This window comes from Syngnathoides biaculeatus, chromosome 14 (genome assembly GCF_019802595.1).
Source record: "Syngnathoides biaculeatus isolate LvHL_M chromosome 14, ASM1980259v1, whole genome shotgun sequence".
In the NCBI taxonomy this organism is placed as follows: Eukaryota; Metazoa; Chordata; class Actinopteri; order Syngnathiformes; family Syngnathidae; genus Syngnathoides; species Syngnathoides biaculeatus.
This window is the reverse complement of record NC_084653.1, coordinates 16,853,446-16,877,900: the sequence shown is the minus strand read 5'-3', so window position 1 is coordinate 16,877,900 and position 24,455 is coordinate 16,853,446. Positions and strand designations below refer to the sequence as shown.

General features: G+C 41.3%; 2 protein-coding genes across 4 annotated transcripts; both read left to right on the top strand.

Annotated features, from left to right (window-relative positions):
* The first annotated feature begins 142 nt into the window (after positions 1-142).
* On the top strand, positions 143-9,079 carry cnot9 (CCR4-NOT transcription complex subunit 9). The gene is made up of 8 exons (XM_061842313.1): positions 143-515; positions 1,274-1,459; positions 1,561-1,676; positions 3,115-3,224; positions 3,369-3,478; positions 3,774-3,872; positions 3,959-4,050; positions 7,933-9,079. Exons 1-8 carry the CDS (start codon positions 498-500, stop codon positions 8,099-8,101), a joined length of 900 nt encoding a protein of 299 aa, XP_061698297.1. The 5' UTR covers positions 143-497; the 3' UTR covers positions 8,102-9,079.
* A 1,913-nt stretch (positions 9,080-10,992) lies between these two features.
* Positions 10,993-23,859, top strand: plcd4b (phospholipase C, delta 4b). Of its 3 annotated transcripts, none has more exons than XM_061841460.1 (16): positions 10,993-11,234; positions 14,068-14,125; positions 14,212-14,370; positions 14,738-14,966; positions 15,651-15,780; positions 15,844-16,075; positions 16,644-16,845; positions 17,439-17,583; positions 17,665-17,820; positions 17,982-18,107; positions 20,146-20,293; positions 20,365-20,481; positions 20,568-20,746; positions 23,285-23,417; positions 23,495-23,644; positions 23,723-23,859. In XM_061841460.1, exons 2-16 carry the CDS (start codon positions 14,107-14,109, stop codon positions 23,812-23,814), a joined length of 2,217 nt encoding a protein of 738 aa, XP_061697444.1. In that variant the 5' UTR covers positions 10,993-11,234; positions 14,068-14,106; the 3' UTR covers positions 23,815-23,859. The 3 variants fall into 3 exon arrangements, with proteins under 3 accessions (XP_061697444.1, XP_061697443.1, XP_061697445.1); XM_061841459.1 differs by having other exon boundaries at positions 14,033-14,125; XM_061841461.1 differs by lacking the exons at positions 10,993-11,234; positions 14,068-14,125; positions 14,212-14,370 and having other exon boundaries at positions 14,827-15,116.
* The last annotated feature ends 596 nt before the right edge of the window (positions 23,860-24,455 follow it).

The window sequence follows — 24,455 nt, the reverse complement described above, 5'->3', positions numbered from 1 at the left end:
TCATCGCACAAGCCTTAATTTTAAATATAAGTTAAAGTTTATGAAAAACGGTTGAGAAATGAGCAAGCGAATTTATTAAAATGTCCATTTGTTGCCATTGATGTGAATGTCGACCTTAGCAACATGGCCGATACGCAGGCACGTCGATGATGCATAATGCCTCAGTGCACATTTGTAACTAGTGTTGATATCTATGATTTTGCCTAACTCGAACCAGGAATCCGCGTTTTTTCTTATGCAACGACAGCGCACATTTTAAAGTCTTGTTGGTGTTCTCAGTCAAGATAAATGGGAACGCATGCGGCGTTTTAAACACTTAGTTGTGCGACGTTTAGCTGTTTGTAATGTAGTTGCGACACACCGCTCTTGTGTGGAAAGAAATTACCAGCTAGCGGCTAGCTGCGGCGAACGTTAGCGGTTAGACTTTTGTCAACTTGAACCGCACACACTGTTGAATTTCAATTTTTGGGGGGCCTTTTCCCACTGAGATTGTGAGAATGCTGGCAACGGGAGCCGTAAGTGTTTTTGTTCCCCAATATTTATTTGTGCATATGAAATTGTAAACGCAACGACCAAACTGAAATTTCATACTTAGAACATAGCACAAACTTTACCTACAATGTCGAAAACAACAGGGCTGCAACTCACTATTGTTTTGATAATTGGTTGATAATCTGTCAACCCCCCCCCCCCAAAAAAGAATTCATTCCTTCATTCAAAGCCAAGGCAACTCAAATTGACCGTGTAGAAAATACAAAAACATAATTTATGATTTACTTACTACGTCCGTAGCACGTCAAAAAAGTAAAAGCAGATGTTTATAAATATCTTATTTTGAATGTATGCGAAGATATTGTGTGCTTTCATAGAAGACTACCAAAGTCTTGCAATATTTACCATTGAGAGGGTGAAATTTCGAGGATTTGGCCAATTTTATGTTGAACAGGTTCTCTAGAAAACTAATTGGTTATCCAAATATTTGTCGTATAATTTCTGCATGAGCTCTAGATTAATCTAATTAAAACTCTTACTGCGCTAAGGCACATCTTTTAAATCAAGAAAACTCATGACAGACCACCAAACAAAAGTGCAACAAAAACTGTCCGTTTCACTGAAATAATTATGGTGAGGCGTTAGTGGAAAAGTGTTCTCAACTGAAGCACTTTGATCCAAGTGTTAGCTGTTCTCACCATTCTGTCTACTACTCAAGGGCTGAAGTCAGGGATACCTTCACTTGAGAGCTAATTCCCCATGTTCCTTCTCCTTTTTACAGGCTGTCACAAACGTCACAGCATTGGCACAGGTAGACCGGGAGAAGATTTACCAGTGGATCAATGAGTTGTCCAGCCCGGAGACCCGGGAGAATGCCTTGCTTGAGCTCAGCAAAAAACGGGAGTCTGTCCCCGACCTAGCACCCATGCTCTGGCACTCCTGTGGCACCATCGCTGCCCTTTTGCAGGTATATATCTGTCTGTATGTCTCCCTGTAGGGTGTTTATCTGTTTTCACAAGAGTGACAGATCTTATCTTTTATTCGTATACATTTCTTGTCTCGTTTTAGGAAATAGTGAACATTTATCCCTCTATTAATCCACCGACACTGACTGCTCACCAGTCCAACAGAGTGTGCAATGCCTTGGCGCTTCTTCAGTGTGTTGCCTCACACCCAGAAACAAGGTAACTTGGAATCGCTGTACTTATGATCAATCTAGTTAGTTCATCACCTTTTTGAGGATCCTGAGGATATCTGACAATTTTGGCAACCATGTGTATCTTAGCGAAAATCTAAACACAACAGTCCTAAAACTGAAGTGCTTCTTGGATAGGTGAGAAAATTACTTTTTACACACATCGACGACGACTGTTTTTATTGTTTGTTGCACCTTGCCTGAGAGAACTCACCAATTTTTGCAAGCGTTGGTATTTAGGTGAAGATTTACTTTAGAGCAATGATTGTAGTCAAGCCTGATAGTGGTCCATCCATCCAGCAGGAAGCCCCACTCAATTGACAACAACCAGCACTTTGGCTGGTATAATTCGTGAATATTTTTCAAAAAAGAGACTTCAAACTGTATGTTGTCACGACCAGTTGCAAAGTTGAATAAAACAAAGAGAATGCCACGTTGTGTGTTTGAAACAAGTGCAGCCTCCAAAAATAAGATGGAAACACCTTAGCTGCACAAGCTAACAATTAACACAATACAAAACTAAAATACAGTAATGTCAGTTAAGTGTTTAAAATCATTTACTGCTATGGACAAGAGAGTTGTCTTATTTTTAACAAAAGTTTTGGGCATGTCACCTCTGACAAGGAACAAAACTTTTCTTTCTTTCCATTGCTGCACCTACAACACAGCCAAAATCAAGGAAATAAATTGACTTAACAATTATTGAAACCATAATTTAACAATTTCAATTACCGTAATTTCCGGCCTACAGAGCGCACCGGATTTTAAACCTCACCCAGTACATTTGTAAAGGAAATACCATTTGGTACATACATAAGCCGCCCCTGTGTAATAGTCTCAAGTGCCCACATTGAAACACGAGATATTTACTCAGAAAGACGGTACGCAGAATGAGTTTTCAAAGTTTTACTACCTTAGCGTAGCTTATTAAAATAGCAACAACACTGTAGCATGAACAGTACTGGTTTAAAAAAAAAAAAACATACAGAGGAAAAAATACAGCCACGGTAGCACAGCACTAACAGAGCCGGTTAAAAAAAAACATACCTAAATCACTGAGGCGCGGCAGCAACACGTTAGCACAGCGCTGATGCTAGCGCGGCGCTAACAGGGCCAGTTAAAAAAAAACATACCAGTAAAAGTCACTTCCTCAGCACATATATTCCACGGGTCTCACTCTTACCTTTTCCGCTCGAGTGCCCCCTTGCGGCCATGAGAAAAAATGCACAAATTAGCTGCATCACCGCATAAGCCGCAGAGTTGAAAGCATGTGGAAAAAAGTCGCGGTTTATAGTTTGGAAATTACGTATATGGTAATAATTATGTGACACAATTGATTGATGAGTATTCAAAATAGACTACTATTTATTTTCTTATAATTAAGGGCCATTTTTCATTAAATGCCTTTCACTTTTGTCTTTCACTAGGTCGGCCTTTCTAGCAGCTCACATCCCCCTTTTCCTTTATCCCTTTCTGCACACGGTGAGCAAAACACGGCCGTTCGAGTACCTGCGACTTACCAGCCTCGGAGTCATAGGTATGTGTATTTTCGATTTGTGATGAATTTCCCATTTGTTTATAGTGGTGTAATAAAAAAAAAAATAATGATAACACATTATAGTTATGTAACACTTTTCGAGAGACTCAAATGTCCTGAGCACCTTCTTTGTCATCACTACAGGTGCTTTGGTCAAAACAGATGAACAGGAAGTCATCAACTTCCTCCTGACGACTGAAATCATCCCACTGTGTCTCCGTATTATGGAATCTGGGAGCGAACTCTCCAAGACGGTATCCACGGACCACTATTGTCACATAGTCTTTTTAACAGGCGTCTGAGTAACACATTACAGGCTTCTGTTTTTATGCTCCGTTTTGTTTAAGATTCATAAAACAATAAATCGACTTTGATAATTGTAGACAAATAACCGTGTCTCTCGAATGTCTGCCCAGGCATCAAGTGTGAATTTAAGCGATCTCCTTACTTCTGAGAAGTATTCAAAATGATGAACCAAAATGCATACTTTGTCTCCTTTCATGTCTTTGGGCTTCAGGTCGTTTCTGGTCTCTCATCTTTCTCCATTAGGTTGCTACTTTCATCCTCCAGAAGATCCTGCTGGACGACACAGGGCTGGCCTACATCTGCCAGACGTACGAGCGCTTTTCCCACGTGGCCATGATCCTCGTGAGTGTCGCTTTCCAGCATCTGAAGCCTGACGGCCACAATATCTGACAGCCACTTCCCGCAATGTTCCCCTTTTTTTTCTGCAGGGGAAAATGGTACTGCAGTTGTCCAAAGAGCCTTCGGCGCGTCTTCTGAAGCACGTAGTTCGATGCTATCTCCGCCTCTCGGACAATCTCAGGTACATCATTGGGGCTCCCGTGACATGGCACTCTGTTTTCATATTTCACGTGTGTAAATTTCTTCGTGTGAATTTTCAAATCCTTTTGAAACAACACAGCACTACGCGATTAAAAAAAAAAAGTTCTTCTTTTTTTGTCAAAATTCAGTAAGTTTGTCAGATGGACCTATTTAAAAAATCTCAATTTCTCATTGATGAAGATTAAAATTTCTTTTTAATGAAAATTGAAATTATATCTATTATTTCTTCGTGTGAATTTTCAAATCCTTTTGAAACAACACAGCACTACGCGATTAAAAAAAAAAAGTTCTTCTTTTTTTGTCAAAATTCAGTAAGTTTGTCAGATGGACCTATTTAAAAAATCTCAATTTCTCATTGATGAAGATTAAAATTTCTTTTTAATGAAAATTGAAATTATTCTGTATATTTTTTTCCTTAAAGCGATAAAATCAGATTTTGCATTATATTTAGTGCCCTCCATAATTATTGGCACCCCCGGTTAATATGTGTTAAAAGCCTTAAAATAAATTCAGTGTTTATTGCAGAAGAATACTGTCACACTGAAAATTTTAGGAAAATGTAACCTTCAACTCAAATGAATTATAAGAAAATGAAAAAATGCCTGACTAAAAAATAATTTTTCATTAAATCACCTTTTCCACAATTATTGGCACCCTTAACAATTCCCAGGAAATAAATATAATTGAAGCATTTCTGTCATTTTTACAGTAGTTTACAAAGTTTACCAGAGTATGTAGGAACATTTAATTAGTAATTCATCACTTCCTGTTTCCCTGGGGTATAAATATGACGTGACACAGAGGCAATTTCTCTTATCCACAAACATGGGAAAGACAAAGGAACACAGCATACAAGTGAGGCAGATGTGCGTTGACCTTCAGAGGTCAGGCAGAGACTACAAGAAGATTGCCACTCAACTGCAGCTGCCCATATCCACTGTGAGAGGAATAATTAAGAAGTTCAAAAAAATTGGAACAGCGCTAAACAAGCCTGGACAAGGACCCAAGTTTATTACGCCACCACACACAGTGAGGAGGATGCTAAGAGAAATCAAAAGATCTTCAAAGCTCACTGTTACAGAATTACAACAAATGGTAGCATCCTGTGGTCACAAAGTCTCCAAATCCACCATCAGGCACTGTCTACATGCCATCAAGCTTGTTTGGGAGACATGCACGGAGAAAACCTTTCCTCACTCAGAATCATAAACGCAAACGTCTAGAGTTCACCAAGCGGTATTGGGGCTTCAAGTGGGACCGTGTGCTTTGGTCAGATGAGACCAAGATTGAGGTTTTCGGCAACAAACACTCGAAGTGGGTCTGGCGTGCCACGAAAGATGCGCATCCTGAAAAGCACCTCATAACCACATTCAAGTATGGGGCTGTATCGCTTCCAAAGGCCCTGGGAACCTTGTTAGGGTGCATGGCATCATGAATTCTTTGAAATACCAGGACATTTTCAATCAAAATCTGTTGCCCTCTGCCCGAAAGCTGAAAATGGGTCGTCAGTGGGTCTTTCAGCAAGACAATGACCCTAAACATATGGCCAAATCTACACAGAAATGGTTCACCAGACACAAAATCAAGCCCCTCCCATGGCCATCCCAATCCCCAGACCTCAACCCCATTGAAAACCTGTGGGGTGAGCTGAAGAGGACAGTACAGGGGAGTGGACCCGGGTCTCTGGATGATTTAGAGAGATTCTGCAAAGAGGAATGGCTGAATATCCCTTATTCTGTCTTTTCCCATCTTGTGAAACATTATAGGAGAAGATTAAGTGCTGTTTTGTTGGCAAAAGGGGGTTGTACAAAGTATTAACACCAGGGGTGCTAATAATTGTGACACACATTATTTGATGTCAAATAATTATTTCTTTATGTGGGATTTTTTCCCCACTGAATAAATGCACTTGTATTGAAGGTTGGATTTTTCCCCTTTTTTTTTTTTCCATTGAGGTCCCATATTATTTAGAAAAAAAAAATAGAAGCTAAAAAAAAACCATCTTAACCAGGGGTGCCAATAATTATGGAGGACACTGTATGTATATCGTAATTTCCGGCCTACAATCCGCAACTTTTTTCACACGCTTTCAACTTTGCGGTTTATGCGGTGATGCGGCTAATTTGTGCATTTTTTTTTTTCGAATGGCCGCAAGGTGGCACTCGAGTGGAAAAGGTAAGAATGAGACCGGTGGAATATATGTGCAGAGGAAGTGACTTTTACAGGCCCTGTTAGCACTGTGCTAGCGTTAGCGCTGCGCTAGCGTGTTGCTGCTGTGTTACTGGCATGTCTCAGTAATATTTATCGGTAAGTTTTATTTTAATCTGCCCTGTTAATGTTAGTGCTAGCATTAGCGACCTGCTAGCGTTAAACTCTTTCTGTGTACCATCTTTGTAAATATCTCGTGTTTCAATGTGGGCACTTGCGGCTTTTACAACTGCGGCATATGTATGTACCAAATGGTATTTCTTTTACAAATGTACGCGGTGAGGCTTGTAACCAGGTGCGCCCTGTAGGCCGGGAATTGCGGTACATACATTTTGTTTAAAAAAAAAAAAAAAATCCTTCCATAAAGAACATTGATTTAATTTAACTTTCATTTCTCCATGTAAGGCAATTGAGAACATTGTCAACCTGGCTGCAGTGAACAGTTTAAAAAAAAAAAAAAGTGTTGCAACATAATACGAGGCGTAGCAGTATTTCACAATGATTGACCCTCCTGCTAAATTGCACATCAAATTAACAAAGTTGAACACTCCTGTAATCCTGAGGATCAAATTGACAAATTTTAATATCTGGAAATAATATATTTGAAACAAAGGAGAGTTAGTGCAAACTCATTCTACCATTCGTTTTCGAAAAATCAAACAAATCTTAGTTTGCATTGTTATTTCATGTACTGACACAGTGACTCATGAACATAGTTGGTAAAAACACACAAACACAACAGGAGGGTTTCTAAATTTGGACATAGAACCTGTCAAAAATAATAAAATGTTAACAAATAGTAGTGCTGCGAACGATTTACTGGGAATTTGGATAGACTAGCGAATCCCAATGAAAGAAAAAAAACAAAAACAAATCCCAAATCATAATTCTCACTTTGTAATTAAAAAAAGATTAAAGTACTGATAGATCCCAGATGAATTGGATGAAGTTATGCATTATTCATTAACCACATCGCAGCAAATGACTGATGAAAGCTATCCAGCTACTGCTAACTAGCAGCTAAATTAATTGGCTTAGTAGAATGTCTTAGTTGAAGCAGATTAAGTCTGGCTGGCTACAGCCAGTGTGGATTTACGCATTTATGGCACCAAGACCGGCTTAAAACAGACCGCTGTCACGGTGTAGCAAGGGATGCTGGTGAAAATAAGTAATTTTAAAATACAATTAAAAAATGCATCTTAGCAATAGCTTTTTACAGAGGGAAAAGCTGTCTTTTGGGTTTTGTGAGAAAATGTGTGATTTAGCAAAAAGCACTCCAGGACTTAACCCTGGGGCTATAGATATTTTTCAAATAATCAAATTACATTTTTCATTTGTAGGACACAGCCATGTCTTAAGTTCGGAATAGTACAAGGAGTAACAATTCAATTGTGTTTCAGGATATTCATCCATTACTGTCAATGCGAATAGCAATTAGAGCTCTAGAGCTCTCAGAAATAGTGTTTTCAGTTTCTTTTATTTTATCTCTTTGTTACTTGATATAGTAGTCTTCTGGCCCAGCTAAAATCCAAAATAATTTAGCTTTTTTTGATGACTTAATATGAAGGCATTGATGATGAGTCTTACATGCGAGTAGCAAGTTCCATCATATAGTTCACGAGATGTAACCGTACATATACTTTTGTGTGTTCAGAGCCAGAGAAGCTCTGCGGCAATGTCTGCCGGACCAGCTGAAGGACAGCACCTTCGCTCAGGTGCTGAAGGATGACACCACCACCAAGCGCTGGCTGGCCCAGCTGGTGAAGAACCTCCAGGAGGGCCAGGTGACAGACGCCCGGGGCATCCCGTTGGCCCCGCAGTGATGCCGCTAAAATTGTTAGTACTTTTGCCAAATGTGGTGCTAAGACGGTCCACATAGTGAAGGGCTTCGTAACAGTCAATTTTTTTTTTTCTTTTGTCGGACGTTTTGGTCACATTTGCTGCTGCTTGATCGTCACATTATCACATTTTTTTGTTCAAGTCAACATCAGTTAGATAAAAGATTTACATTCACTTATCTAATTATAAAAATCCGGGGAAGCTATGAACACCAAAATACAAATTGAAAATGCACAGAATGGTAAATTGTGGCCACAATATACTAACTTGTGGCCGTTAATTAGGTACTTGGACAGGAAATACTAATTTGTGGCCAGGAAACACCTCGGTATCTCATATGCACGCCATACTAATTTATGGCCCACAAAATGCTAGTTGTTATTCTCATGAACAATTCCGATATATGGGTAATCCAAGATATAGGTATATTCTGCACACAGAGTACTAATTTGTGGCCATGATATAGCTTATAAAATGCTAATGTCACTTCTCAGAACAGCGCAAATGACAGGGTAAGCCACGAAATGTAACATGCACATTATACCTATTCTAAATTAGTACTTCATGGCAACAAATTAGCATTTTGTTTGCATGTTGTCTCCACATTTTAATTCCTCTCCCATATAATTTCTGGGGCTCCAGATATATTGGTGGGTACTCTGTACATTTTGGCCACCTCTGTTTTCGCAGTTGAATGGGATATTAATGCGTTTTACGGTTGAATATTCAAATGGTGACTTAGTTTTGTATTAAACCATGCTGAAAACTGTAAATACATTCAGTACTGATGTAAATAGTAAATGTCAATGTTTGGTTAAATCCTAGCACATCAAAGGACTGCCAGCCCTTCCAAAATGTTTTTGCCTTGCCCACCACCCCCCCTGAAATTTTCAGGATGTAACATGACACTTTGGATACATGAGTGTTCATTTTTGGATGAATAAAACCTTGTAAAGCTCTGATTCCTGACTCTTATATGAAATATTTCACGTGAAGACAGACTGGCCGGGACTAAAGTGCCATCTGATGTGGGCAGTGGATGGCGTTAAAATGGATTATTTTTAATGTTTGCCATGAAAAAGCACGTGCCAGCTCCTGTTTATCAATGTTCACATTTTTTATAGTTTCATTTTGTACTTTTCGAAAGTTGATAACATCCTAGGTGGCTATTTGTTCTCACCTGAGTCCTCCCCAACATGAACCGAGACGAGGCCAGTGCATTATCGGCTCACTCTACCCTATAGCATCCATTATCCTGCGAGATGCATTTAAAGAGTGAAATTTCATCTCTCGGAAAGGTCCTCTCAGTATGCATGTTGCATTTTTGCCAAATTTCCTTTTACGAGCGCGGAGCTTTACAGCAAGTCGATATTGGAGTGAATGCATTAGCTGCTGTAGATAGGACTGAGGAACCCACGTTAAATGGCAGCCATAAAGATATTTGGCTTTGCTTATTTACATGCCTTAAATGAGGCATGCATTTCTCTTCACAATTTAAAACATTGCCCATGCTTCTTCCTTTTAGTTCCTTTCAATAGCACATTGAATGCATATTTAAGTCCACCAACCACTTACTGTAATGCAAAATCAGGTCAACTATAGTGGACACAATTTATGCACATTTCTCATTTGGCCTACTTTTGACGCCACCCCTGTCCCATGTGGGTGACTGCATCGTCAGACCCATATAAGGTACTCGTAGCTGCTAGCTAGCTAGCTGTTTTTTTCCCCCCATTTATCCCTGAACAGGACAAAACAAAAAAATGTGACGAGAAAAGGCAGCACAACTCCTATCATGCTTGCGTTCTGTGTGCAGATATGGATTGTACATACCTATTACTGCACTGACTCAATTGTTACTGCATGACCAAGTTGTGACATAGCTGTCGATGAGTCCAATCGTAATCACCTGGCAAGTCTCACTGGAAACTTTGCCTATCTAGAGGGTAAGCTGTGGGGAACAAGACTATCGTATTTTCCGCACTATAAGGCGGACCTAAAAGCCTTTAATTTTCTCAAAAGCCAGCGGTGCGCCTTATAATCCGGTGTGCCTTATATATGGATCAATATTGAGCATTTTAGTGCAGCTCCATCTAATGGATGCATAACGTAACCCCACCCTCTACTGTAGCGTCTATTCTATGCGCCTCAATGCGGTGCGCCTTATATATGAAAAAAGTCTCAAAATAGGCCATTCATTGAAGGTGCGCCATATAATGCGATGCGCCTTATAGTACGAAAAATACGGTACATGCGAGAGAAAAACTGACTGCAATTTTGGAATCAGCAGGCCACTTTTAGTTTTAATCAGGGTATTAATGTAGTTCAGATTTTATATACTTTTTTCAAATTGTTCCCCTGTGTCATCTGATACAATCGGAAAGTGCATTTAGCCAGCTAGCTAGCTATGCCTACGCCCTGTAAACAAGTTTTTTTCAGACAGTCCACTGGCATGGCTGCTTTAGAGCGCCTAGTGTTTGACCGTGATTATTCTGCTATTCAAATTTGTCGGGATTGTTTACAACCCTCGTCTCCAAAGTGTCACAGCCACATTTTTCACTTTCCAGAGACCAATAATAAACAATTTTCCAAATACTTGTTCACGCCATTTTAATTGCACAGTCAATGGATTGGCCTTCAAAGCCCTCACTGTTTGTTTTCAAGCGATTTTAAAAAGTCAAGTTATCCTGCTCTCTTCCATTTAATGCAACAATTTTTGCCCAGAGCATTTGGCAGAGTATGCCCACAGATGAGGTAAACACAGTAAAGGGAAAAAGAGGCTGCAGCAGGAAGGGGGCGTGGCTGAAAAAGGAAGGAAGGCTTCAGGAGAGGAGGAGGAGGAGGAGGAGCCCTTGAGACCAGTCGGTCCGTCCCCGAGAAAGATTTCTCCTTGGACTCTCCTCGTGCTTAAATGCTCCCTGGACCTTCCGAGCGTCTGTATCCAGACATCCGAGCCCACGTCATCCTGGATTCGCTGGAGTGTCTCTCAAGCTGCCCACAATGCATCAACCCCGCCCCACCCCATTACCCCCCAGGATGTGAGGACGTTAGTGGGGGAGATGCTTGAAGTTCATCGCATCTGGCCGCCTGACTCATCTCTACGAAGACCTGCATTTGGTAAATTAAGCTATTCTTAGTATATCAATAGCACAGGCTGCCTTTTTTGTGTCATATATATATATTTTTTTTTTCGGAGGGTGAGGGGGTACCAAGGTGATGTCATGTATTTATAGCGTCTGGTTCTAATTTACAGTCTGCAGCAAGGGCTTTGACTAGCATTCCGCAAGCAGACTCTCCCTCATGACTTGTGTGAGACGAGATGCACGTTTTTTTTAACTCTCTTGTTTGGCCATGCATAATTGCAAAATGTTTTATTTATTTATTTTGTCAGATTGGAATGAGGATGCCACGATTAACCCTGCTGTTACATTTGCTTTGCAAGAACAGCAATCATTTTAGTGGGACGATTTGACTCGATTCATGTCTCATGGTCCAGAAGTGTCAGAAATATCATATCTCATCAACTCCCGTTCAAATTAAACACTGTTTGATGGCTGTTGATCAAATGTCTTGTAATAGTTGCTTTTCCAAGAAGAACGACAATAATACTAAAGGGTCATTTTGACTCAAATGATCCAAAATGATCTAAAAGTGTCAAAAATGGTGGCTTTGTCTTATCTTTCATTGTAAAAATGGTCAATGTGAAAGTCATTATGATTGATCATCAAACAATAATGCAACAAAATGTGAGCTGTTTTTAGAAAAGAAAAGGATGCTTTTACCTTTTTTTTTTTTTTACATGTATTTATATAAACGGGTCGATTTTGACTTGGTACATAACACGAATGTTACAGAAAAAAGCAGAAATGTCACCAGACTGGTGGAAAATACTGTAAACGAAAAACAGAGGACGTTTCTGTTCATGGCTTAGCTGTTAATTCCCTAATTCCTTCTGGCCAGACATCTTGGTGACTGCGCGTGTGGTCAGTGAAACTTCCCCGAGGGTTTCGGCTTCGCGGTGACTCAGTCTGCCGTGATCCAAAACACGCTCCAATGGCCCTAAAAATAAAAGTGCACACTGATGACCTTATTTACAGCTCAGAGAAGGGCGTGTGCGACTGCTGGAATCGCTGGAAATCTTCAGCTTGACAACAAACAGGACAGAGCTATGTTTGTGAATCATTGCGGTTAAAAACTCTTAGCCCTTAACTGTTCTGTTATGTTGCACTTCAAATTGACCCATTTTTCATTTATTTTTTTATTTTTGAGGGGGGGCGGGTTGGGTGTGGAGTGACGTATCATCAGTGTGTACAATGAACATTTAATATTTTTGCAAAGTGGCAATGATGTAAGCCCTGTTCTTTAGCAATTTGGTTTTTTTCTGCCACATTTTGATCAAGTGATTAGTAACGGAGTTAATAATGAGATATAAACAATGGATTTGTGAGTGTCTGATACTTCGGGAAAATGAACAAGGCTGGGGTCAAATTGACCCAGGAACATTAGATCACTGATGCATTCCTGACAAACAAATGCAACATGGTGATTATTTAATTAACTTAATTAAGAAACTATTGATTATTTATTCTCATTTGAGGATTTTGTAATTTCACAGACGCTCTTAGCCGCCATATTTAATTGGTTCAATTGGGCTGTATGCGAAGTAAACACAGCTGAGTTAATCCCGCCACATTCAGGGTTAATATTTAACCAACCCGCAGAGTGATTATTTATCCAAATTTAATTCTCCTCTATCAGGACAAAGATGGTCGTAACTGGTTGACAGTATTATTTTTCAGGGTTAAATGTGAGGGGTGGGAGTGCTTTCGTACTTCTGAAAGCAAAGATAAATCTGTGTTGTTTCAGGACGCAGTTGAGAGGATAGGATATCGTGAGGAGTTCAGACTCCAGAAAAACATGGGCCTTCCGAAGCTTATCGTTCATGTTCCAGTGAACAACAAACAGATCGTTGATAAGCACCATGGACTGTTCTGCTTTATTTTACCCTCGTGTTACATTTGCTTCTCAAGAATATGAATCATGTTACTCGGTCAGTTTGACCCGGAACATGTTTCACAATCAGAAATGGAAAAAGAAATTGTAAATATTGTTTATATCTCTCTTTTTTTTTATCCCAGTGGAGATCTACTTGTATAAATACATTTTAAGAATGATTTTTTTTTTTTAGCCTGGGTACCAGTATGTTTATTTTTAGAACATTTTATTGGTCAATGTTACCTAAAATAATATATTCTTTGTTTCATTGCGATTTTCATTTTTTCCCCAAGTTTTCATGATGTAATATCTTACGATGTTTATGTTTTTTACAAAAGTTTGTAGCAAGTAAATGCTCTTACATAAAACCTGCCCAATAAGATCAAAGAGCTGGCTGCCAAAGACCAAGCATATTAATTTTGCTTTGGTCTTTCATCCATCCATTTTCTGTGCTGCTTATCCTCATGAGGGTCGCGGGGAGTGCTGGAGCCCATCCCAGTTGTAAACGGGAAGGAGGCGGGGTACACCCTGAACTGGTTACCAGCCAATCGCGTGGCACGTTGAGGCAAACAGGCGCACTCACAATCACACCTCGGGGCAATTTAGAGTGTCCAATTAATGTCGATGTTTTTGGGATGTGGGAAGAAACTGGAGTGCCCGGAGAAAAGCCACACAGGCACGGGGAGAACATGCAAACTCCACACAGGCGGGGCCGGGAACAAACCCGGGCACTCGGAACTGTGAGGCCAAAGCTTCACCGGCTGATCCACCGTGCTGGCGCCTTGCTTTGAGATTATCTTTATTAGATATACAGTGTGGTGGCTTTAGTTTGATTATTTCAATTAGAATGGAAAAAATATTGAGATATATGTACACCAAGAATAGGAAAGTAAACGAATTGCTGCAATGTCTTCAAACAGTTGGAATCCAAGCGCTGACATCTGCTTGATTTTAGCAGCAACTTTTCCACTGGCATGATTGAGAGCTAACAAAAATGGAGTCTCAAAATTCACGTGAGTAGAAGTTCATGAGTAATATAACTCCTAATATTATTCCTTTAGGATGATGCAGTTTTACTGTATTTTGTGTGAGTCTCTAGGTCTTCAGGATGACCCCGATGTCAGGGTGATGATGACAGGGTCCACTTTGAGGAAGGTCAAGTCCCGTATGTGGAGCAAGCAAAGGCATTTCCGACTCTTGGAGGACGGTTTGAGTGTCTGGTACAAGTCCAGGTGGCTGGGAAAAGGCCACACCACTTGTAAGTTTTGCTCCCGGGAAAGTTTAGATAAGGCCCTCCCCCGACACCACCTCTACCAATTTCACCGATCAACACGTTTTTTGAGACATCATTCATAACAAAACACATGAAAATGTCTCAAGGACCTGAACCCAAATTCAGTCACAAATTCTGCCACGTTATTTGACCAGGCATTTGGATTAAATTCCTAGGCTCGTACGAAAATGAGCCTCAATGAGAAGTCGGTTAAGTTTAATGAAGATTTTGAAAATACGCCATGAAAAAGACTGTGCAAAAGTTCTAGTTCACCAACACCGGCTTCACTTTAAGAGCACAATTTGTTTCCTGTGATAGTTTAATGGTCAATAACACTTTGATTCCCTTTCAGTCTCAGTGAGTGAGGTGGAGGCGGTGCGCGAGGGCCACCAATCCGAGGTCTTGCAGAGCATCACGGACGAGTTCCCAGCTGACCTCTGTTTCACCTTGGTATTTCACGGTCGCCAAGGCAACCTGGACCTCGTGGCTGAGTCCGCGGAGGAGGCCCGAGCCTGGATCCGGGGATTGCGCAAACTCATTCACAGGGCTAAAACCATGGATGAGAAGCAAAGACTGGATCAGTATCCTTAATGTTGTAGCATATGCAGTGCACGCCTTGTTTTTAATAGAGTGCTTGTCTTCATTTGAGTCACGGGTGAGCCGAAGCCTGTACCGGCTGATTTTGAAAAAGAGGCGGAGTACACCAAGGACTAGTCACCAATGAAGTGGAGGTAACTGACCAAATATTGGTGATTATTGAGTTCCTGTTAGAAGGCGTTCCAGAGATAGCGAACACTGACTAATCAGTCTGCTCCTGCTTTGCAACCTGCAGCTCAGTGGAAAAACTTTCAAATCTGTGATTTGAAGTTTTGCATTTCAAACTTGATTTCTGAGGCACAAAATGCACATTTTATGATGTGAATCCTTTTTTTTTGGCATCTCTGCATATATAAAACACAAACAAAGATGCTAATGGCAGACGTCTGTGTCAACCGATCAGTGTTTGTCAATGCAGTCCACCCCCTCAACAGTTCCTGGTTTAAGAAAAACCTGGAGGACTTGAAGGAACTAAATAATCTGCAGGGAAGCTTCTGTTCCCTGGTAGTTTTTCACAAAGCGAACTCATATTACTGGGGTAGGAAGAAAAAGTGCTTGTGCTAAAAAAAGGGGCTGGCAGTGCTAGCTTGAATAGTGGCCATACGAGAGCCCTGATGAATCTCAACTAGTTTTATTTCCAATCCAGTTTTCCCTCATCATACTCTCAGGTGGGTCCAAGACTGGTTTCACAAGGCCGACAAAAACAACGACGGCAAGATGAACTTCAAAGAAGTTCGGAAGCTGTTGAAGATGATGAACGTGGACATGAATGAGGAACACGCTCTCCATCTTTTCACGGTAAGATTTTGATTTTGAAACATTTACAAAAAAAAGTCTTGAGCTTTCCTGTTTTGTCTCCAGATGGCTGACCAATCACAGTGTGGCTCCCTGGAACTGGAGCAGTTTGTCCTCTTCTACAAGATGTTAACCCAGAGGGACGAAGTGTGGCGGGTGTTCCAGGACTACTCCGGAGATGGCGAGACGTTAACGCTGGAGGAGCTGGAGAACTTCCTGAACGTCGAGCAACAGGAGGGAGAAGGAAGCGCTCAACATGCCAGACAGCTGATGGAGCACTATGACCCATCGGGAACAGGTCAGCGATATCACTTTAGGCCTGCTGCACACCGAGCAACGCACCCTAACTTGACTGAACTGTCCCAGTGTGCGAGGTTCAGCGACTTTTTCCACAAGCCACAGATCAGCCTTTTCACATTTTTAATCGGCAGCGCACACCACCATAGCTTACAGCCAATCGAAAGATGGAATGGAACAATTTCCCCCTGCTAGCTTAGCCTTGCCATAGGCTCCAAGTAGTAGGTGAGTAGGTGTAATGTGTCAGTGCGTGGTCCCATCTAGCAGGAATCGCATCGATGCTACTTCCTGGGAGGCCGCTGAGCGACCCCTTCCAAATTTTTTCCGAGCTTTGGCCGTAATTCAGTGAACCCTTTCCAACTATTGTAGAAATAACACAAAGATACAGACTTTTATTGCAAAAATGATATTACAGTAGCACTCTCTAAGGTAAAAGGCAACAGCAAAGTTCACATTAGTTTCCATTCAGTTTTCATTTTTTATCTTTTATGGCTATCGCGTTGCTCGCCTTCAACATGGTTTATTACTGCATTTTGATGGTAAGTTTGTGTTCACATCTGTTTGTGCAGCCAAGAAGCAAGGCACCATGTCCCTGGACTGCTTCCAGATGTACCTGTGTTCTCCGGAGGGCTCCATATTCAAACCCGAGTGTCTTGGTCTCTACCAGGACATGAGCCAGCCGCTTAGCCACTACTTCATCTCCTCCTCACACAACACCTACCTGATGGAGGACCAGCTGCGAGGCCACAGCAGCCTGGAGGCGTACATCCAGTGAGACCCGCGGGTCGTTTTTCCACACAATCACCCGGTGCCTTGACTTAATTGAATTTGTTGCAAGACCACACTTGTAAACTCAAATCATCTTTCCCCATTGAAATGAAAAACGTTGATGCTAGTTTCTTTAACCCAAGATATTTTGTATTGTGTGTAGAGACTTTCAGAAAACAGTTAAGGCGGTTTTGACAAAAGCCGATTATAATTCTGTTTTATGTTTAATTTCAAGCCATACTTGCTTTTTGAAGGATGTTGTGAGGTTTGCTGACAAACAAAGCTAACTCTCGTATCGCAAATAAACTTGGAAATCGGGTCACTCTTAAGTCGAGGTACCACTCTGTATTAAGTTGTTGGGCTAAATCCTGCCTGGATAGGTCTTTGAGACATTTTGCACGTGTACTGTCATGATACACACACAGCACATCCTGATTTGATAGAAATGTACGCCAAAATTCCGTGTTAATCAGTTTAAAAAGAGTCCAGGGGTGATTTATATATTTTTTTTGCTATCGTCACAGTTTCAGTTCTCGTACTAACTACTGATGCACATACATATATAAATCAAGATTTATTTATTTTTTGCAACTCAGGGCCCTAAAGAGAGGCTGTCGTTGTGTGGAGGTGGACTGCTGGGATGGCAGCGACGGGGAGCCGGTGGTGTATCACGGCCACACGCTCACCTCCAAGATTCTCTTCAAGGACATCATTGCAACACTGAAAGAATACGCCTTCACGGTGGGAAACACTAACCAAGTATGAATTTAAACAACAACACTGTGACACTATATGATGTCCAGTTTTGACTTTTCTTGATAGACATCCGACTTCCCGGTCATCTTGTCCCTAGAGAATCATTGCAGTGTGGAGCAGCAGACAGTCATGGCTCGCCACCTGAACAAGATCTTGGGTGGCACATTGCTAAGGAACACTTTAGATGGGCACACTACCCCTCAGTCGCTCCCTTCCCCACAGGTCAGTCCAAACACTGCCATTAAAAATAGTCCCGTCACTAGCGCACCTTGGAAAGTTGGAAAAAGTTAGCATTGAAGACCAGTTACAACCATCCAATCTCAAATCTATTCGCATATCATTAGCCTGCACAGTTACTGACACTGTCTTGTTGTCATGTGAAGGAGCTGAAAGGAAAGATTTTGCTGAAAGCCAAGAAGATTGGCGATGCTGAGGGGTCGCTGGACAAAGTGCTGACAGATGACAAGAGCGATGAGGACGACCTGGCCAACGGTGAAGCCGTAGAAGAGGTACACATTGAAAGTTCGAACCACAACATACAACCGTGTCCATAAAACATACAAATCGATTGCCAAGGTATGACATTGCAACAAAAAAAGATTTAGAAGTGACATTTATTTTTAAGTGGCATTGCAGTTGGCGACTGGTTAGCGTTACTGGCTCACATTTCTGAGTTCTGGGGTTCAAATCCGACCTCGTCTGTGTAGAGTTTTTTTCCCGTGCCTGTGTGGGTTTTCTCTGGGTATAGAGCGCATGCACCTACGTCATCAAATTACTGGCTGGAAGTGCCGGTCAAACAAACCATTCTTCAATGCTAAGTTGGGTGGACATGACGTGAAAATACGTCTTATACCACAATGCCCAGAGTTTTGTCCATTCCGTTAAACATTTAGAAGGTGATGATAAACGAATGTACGTGGAAAAATGAGAGACACTTGGTATAGAGGACCAATATTTTATGCCGAAGTCGATGATTTCGCCGACAAGAAATTTGACTATTGATTCGCTTTCGCATGTCTTGGACAACTGGATCTACACATGGATCTGGTGAGTAAGTCATTGAGAATTACAACAGAAAAGTTTGAAAGAGTAGAAATTCTGGACGCATACAAATACTTTGTTGCTGGGTCTGTTTTCAATCAAGAATAAATCCCACATTGTGATGGAGCCACTCAGATTTTTTCAATACAAATACCAATATTTAAATAAATGACCCCTGGTTTTACACAAACTCATGTGACTATGATTGGAAAAAAAACCCAAAGACAGCGAGTCGGCTCATCCGTCCATGAAGCATGTTGCGGCCACACGTTAAACTTTGGTAAACTTCTCCGTGACAGACTTTTTTTTAAAAAATATGCATTGTTCACAAATGAGTCCAATGCATATTTAAAAAAAGAACATAAACCACTAGGATAGGCTTCAGCCCCCGTACACGGAAGCGCGTTGAACTTCGGTAAATTTATGTGTGACCGACGGTTTGTTTTCTTTTTTTTAAATACGCATTGGACTCATTTGAGAACAATGCATATTTAAAAAAAACATCTGTCACGGAGAAGTATAGATTTTATTAGTTATTTATTAGTTTTATTAAAAAAAAAAAACAAGTCTGTCGAAGAGAGGTTTACCAAAGATTAACGTGCGGCCACAACAAGCTTCCGTGTACCTTGTAGACAACTCCATGTCGGTTTTTTTTGTTTGTTTTTTTTTTAAACACATAGTTCTCAAATGAGCCAACTTGGCATTATAAATACTTCTTGGGAATTTGAGATTGAGAAGAATAATTCCTACCTGAAGTGAAGTGATCGCTACACAGTCGTGTGTATTTGGTTGGGCACCATCCATCATGTTTAATTCCCCAAATCAACCGATGTTTTCTGGTCTTTGCAGTTGGTATTCTATAGAATGATCTCTTTGAATATCTGTCTCGTCTGTTCTAACAACCAACAGCACAAGTCGGCATTGTGAATATTCTACTCCGGTTCAATGTCCCCCACACTGTCGAGCAGCTCTTTTTCACCGGCAATATGATACCGTGAAAATGGTGACGTCACATGTACAAGCTCTATCGCGGTTTCCTCGCACATCCCAAAAACACGCATGTTAGTTTAATTGAAAACTAAACTGCCTGTTGGTGTGAATGTGAGTGCAAATTATTGTTTTAAATGTGCCCTGTGATTGGATGAGTGAGGATGAATGGATTTATTTTTAAGGATAATGTAAGATGAATTTGAAATTATATTCAAGTGTTTTGGGGGTCATAGATGTGTTATAGCTAAACTTTGTATTAGAATAGAAAAATAGAAAGCTCTTTTTTGGGGGTGGGTGCTGTTAACTTTTTCGGCGTCTGTAACGGAACAATAGCATGTTCAGATCACAACTGCAAAAAATTAAACAGACACTCGTGGGTTTCTTGGTGTAAATGATGGGTTTGACTTTTATCATGTCACCCAGATCCATTTGGCAGATTACATCATTGTCAGTAGGTTTTTTGACAAACAAGCCTTGGTAAATGTATTGTTTGCTTGTCTGGCTCCGAAACCCCAGTCCAAACTCTCACGGGAGCTATCCGATCTGGTGGTCTACTGCAAGAGCGTCCACTTCCGTGGTTTTAAAGACACCCCTTTACACACCAAATGCAACGAGATGTCCTCATTTTCCGAGTCCAAAGCCAAGAGGCTCGCAAGGGACGCAGGTAACAAGAGCTCGTGAATGATACATGAATTTGAAGTTGATTCCTGAACATCATCTGTCATACTTGGACAGGGGCAGACTTTGTGCGGCATAACGTAAAACAGCTCAGCAGGATTTACCCTAGTGGCCTTAGGACTGATTCCTCAAATTATAACCCCCAGGAATTGTGGAATGTGGGATGTCAGATAGGTGAGGAGAAGACCTTCAGTTCCAGTTGTGCTTATCGAATCCATATGACCAACTCTCGAATGACATGTTCCACTCTTTGCCCCAAGTGGCTCTGAACTTCCAGACAGCGGGTCTGGAGATGGACCTGAACGACGGGCTCTTCGGACAGAACGGTCGCTGCGGTTACGTGCTCAAACCGAGCTTCATGAGAAACTACCACACAACATTCAACCCGGAGAAACCCCAAGAACATCCGGGCTACAGACCTCTGCGCTTATCCATCCAGGTGAACATATCTTCTCAAACAACTAATTACAATAATAGTTTAAGAAAAAAGGTCCCGACCACCGACTCACTCCAAAGTTAAGGGGTCAGTTTACCTCTGATTTTCGTACTTTCAACAGGGATGATTATGAGAAACAATACTGGGCCATAAAGTAAATGTGACATGTTACGACGCATTCTTACGAAATTGCCGAATCTACTGCGACACAGTCGGCAATGGTTCCGCCTATTCTTGGATAAACGCACTACTGATATGCGTAACAGAGTCTACTTGATCCCAACACACAATCCGTGGTAAACACATCCTGGTTTTTAACATCTTAACCGATTTTATCAATTGATAGTCACGATAAGACTGTCAGGATAGTATTTTAATAACATCTATCCATAACATCTTTGTTGACTTTGATTGCAAAGAGGTTGGGGGTGGGGGGAAGAGCTTAAAATAGACTCGGTGGACCACCCGGTAAAGCTTTGGCCTTACAGCTCTGAAGTCCTGGGTTCAATCCCGGACCCACCTGTATGGAGTTTGCATGTTCTCCCCATGCCTGCGTGGGTTTTCTCTGGGCACTCCGGTTTCCTCCCACATCCCAAAAACATGCAACATTAATTGGACACTCTAAATTGCCCCTAGGTGTGATTGTGACTGCGGCTGTTTGTCTCTTTGTGCCCTGCAATTGACCCCTCCGTACAGGGCACTTAACCACGCCTCCTGAAGTGACATCACGCCACGTGCGCTGACGTAAGACAAACAGTAAAAATGGCAAATACAATACAATACATTCTGAACTGAGACAGACTCCATGCTTCTGATTTCATTCAAATCATCGATATATTATAGATTCTAAATACAGTACATTCTTAACTGAGAGAGATGCCATGCTTCTGATTTCATTCAATCATTCACACATAGCAATGTTATGCTACCGCAGAACGTCTCATTCATTTATACGAGACATGTATTAAAAATCTAATTTAGGGCATATCTTCGTGCAAACACAGTCTGGTTAAGCTTCGGCCGAGAGCCAGCAAGAAATCAATACGTTTGTGCAGTCCGATCATCGCTAAATATCGCTCAACAAAGAATAAGTGTGTCAATCGTTCACACGTAGCGGTGTTATGCTAGCGGAGAACGTCTCATTCATTTATACGAGACGTGTATTAAAAATCTAATTTAGGGCATATCTTCGTGCAAACACAGTCTGGTTAACTTTCGGCCACGAGCCAGCAAGAAATCAATATGTTTGTGCAGTCCGATCATCGCTAAATATCGCTCAACAAAGAATAAGTGTGTCAATCGTTCACACTTAGCGGTGTTATGCTAGCGGAGAACGTCTCATTCATTTATACGAGACGTGTATTAAAAATCAAATTTAGGGCATATCTTCGTGCAAACACAGTCTGGTTAAGCTTCGGCCGCGAGCCAGCAAGAAATCAATACGTTTGTGCAGTCCGATCATGGCTAAATATCGCTCAACAAAGAATAAGTGTGTCAATCGTTCACACGTAGCGGTGTTATGCTAGCAGAGAACGTCTCATTCATTTATACGAGACATGTATTAAAAATCAAATTTAGGGCATATCTTCATGCAAACACAGTCTGGTTAAGCTTCGGCCGCGAGCCAGCAAGAAATCGATACGTTTGTGCAGTCCGATCATCGCTAAATATCGCTCAACAAAGAATAAGTGTGTCAATCGTTCACACGTAGCAGTGTTATGCTAGCGAAGAACTTCGAATTCATTTATACGGGACATGTATTGAAAATCAAATATAGGGCATACCTTTGTGCAAACATATGTGTTCCGGTTGATATTAGATGGATTCAGTTGATGATGCGGTCTTACACAAAGTTTGATCCATCAAAGACATTTTTCGTACTGGGTCTTCGGTTTTGGAAAGGGTACGAATCGAACTCCACCAACTAGCCTTTCAGGATACCTGTCGTCACTATTACAAAGTCCGTGACTACATCTCTTAACCATATTTTTTGTTAAATAACCCAAATACGCGATAAAACGCTAACTAAACCTATACTGGACCATGCAATGTTGTCTGAGAAAATGGCGGGAGCAAAAACGGGCTTTGGTTTATGCAGATCTCTGTCCTCTGATTGGTCAGTGACGCGGATTGCGCAATATCCACGGAGGGGTCAATTGGCTGGCAACCAATTCGGGGTGTACCCCGCCTCCTGCCCGTTGACAGCTGGGATAGGCTCCAGCGCTCCCCATGACCCTTGTGAGGATAAGCGGCAAAGAAAATGGATGGATGGATGGATATTCCAGTTCCTTGCTTATGAACGGTTTCCCACAGGACCCGAATCACCCGCTGGCGGGGCAGGCGTGTTGTGGAAGGGGATCTTTTTTTGTACTTGGATGTTAGCGATATATTTCACAAAAAATATAATGACTTTAAAAAAAATCAAAAGACGGGACAAGTGTTGAACTTTTTTGCAGAGTTTGCACTGGAGCATGAAATTGAATTGTAGTTGTACCATTACTCATTGGTTTTAATTTTTATTGACTTTGTTTTTCTTATCAGGTGATGAGTGGGCAACAGCTACCAAAGGTGAACCAGAAAGAAGGCTCCATTGTAGACCCCTTGGTCAGAGTGGAGGTGTATGGGGTACCGCAGGACCAGGCCAAGGAGGAAACCAGTCACATCAACAACAATGGTATAAAACGGTTGTGTGAATGCATGGTTTTGTTTTTGTTCTGGCCATAAAAACAACGATAAACGCTTTCCCTCCAGGATTTAACCCTGTGTGGAATCAGACTTTGAATTTCATCATTCACACTCCCGATCTGGCTATGGTTCGCTTTGTGGTGGAAGATTACGACAAGACCTCCAAAAACGACTTCATCGGACAGTACTCATTACCGTTTACGTGCATCCAATCAGGTGAGCGGGAAGCGATATTGGATTTAAAAATGACAAATTCCAGGGGGACATTTCACTTCCAACTAGTTTCTGTTGCAGGTTACCGTCACATTCATCTGCTCTCAAAAGACGGCACGGCCATCCCCCCGGCGTCACTGTTTGTTAATATCAGTATTTCAAAACCCACATGAACTGCGTAAGAACCCTGTTTAGGTTTGGTTCTCATTAACATCAACCCTCTCCCTGCGTCAATGTATTTCATTACACAAAGTGACTGAAACAAATCCCCCAATGAACACTGTTCACATCATGATTACTGGTAATATTATTAGTAGTATATTACTAACTATTCAAATCAACATTGCAACATTTTCTTTCACAGATGACAATTAAAGGTCTAGTGTCCTGCCTATAAACATTCGAAAATAGATATTGTAATGAAAACTACATATAACGTTATTCACATCAATAACACCATACGAAAAAATAAATATGAGCGGAGAGCGCGAAGATGCGGAAGTCTCAATCGACATCCAAGTGGTAGCCATATTGCCTGCAATGTCTGTTCATTACGTCAAAGCGGGGCATTGGCGATTGAAAACACACTGTGCCACCTATTATGGGACATGGAAGTTCTTTTCAAAGAAGAGAACATCTCACAATTGAGTGAAGTGACTGTGGCAGTATTACTCTATCGTTTCGTTTTGAGCCATATTTAGATGATATGCGGAGCACTTTTAACTAACAGCAGACTACCAGACAGTATGTATGAGCGAGCCCGGCCGAAGCCGTCCGCCGTGGACAGAATCGAGTGAAGTGACCGGGGCAATAT

Excerpts from the sequence above, each read along its gene's own strand:
- cnot9 (XM_061842313.1), top strand. Across the intron at positions 3,225-3,368 it reads TACCAGCCTCGGAGTCATAG|GTGCTTTGGTCAAAACAGAT; the intron begins GTATGTGTATTT and ends TCATCACTACAG. Across the intron at positions 4,051-7,932 it reads CGCCTCTCGGACAATCTCAG|AGCCAGAGAAGCTCTGCGGC; the intron begins GTACATCATTGG and ends TTGTGTGTTCAG.
- plcd4b (XM_061841460.1), top strand. Across the intron at positions 23,418-23,494 it reads CAGTCACATCAACAACAATG|GATTTAACCCTGTGTGGAAT; the intron begins GTATAAAACGGT and ends CTTTCCCTCCAG. Across the intron at positions 23,645-23,722 it reads GTTTACGTGCATCCAATCAG|GTTACCGTCACATTCATCTG; the intron begins GTGAGCGGGAAG and ends TTTCTGTTGCAG.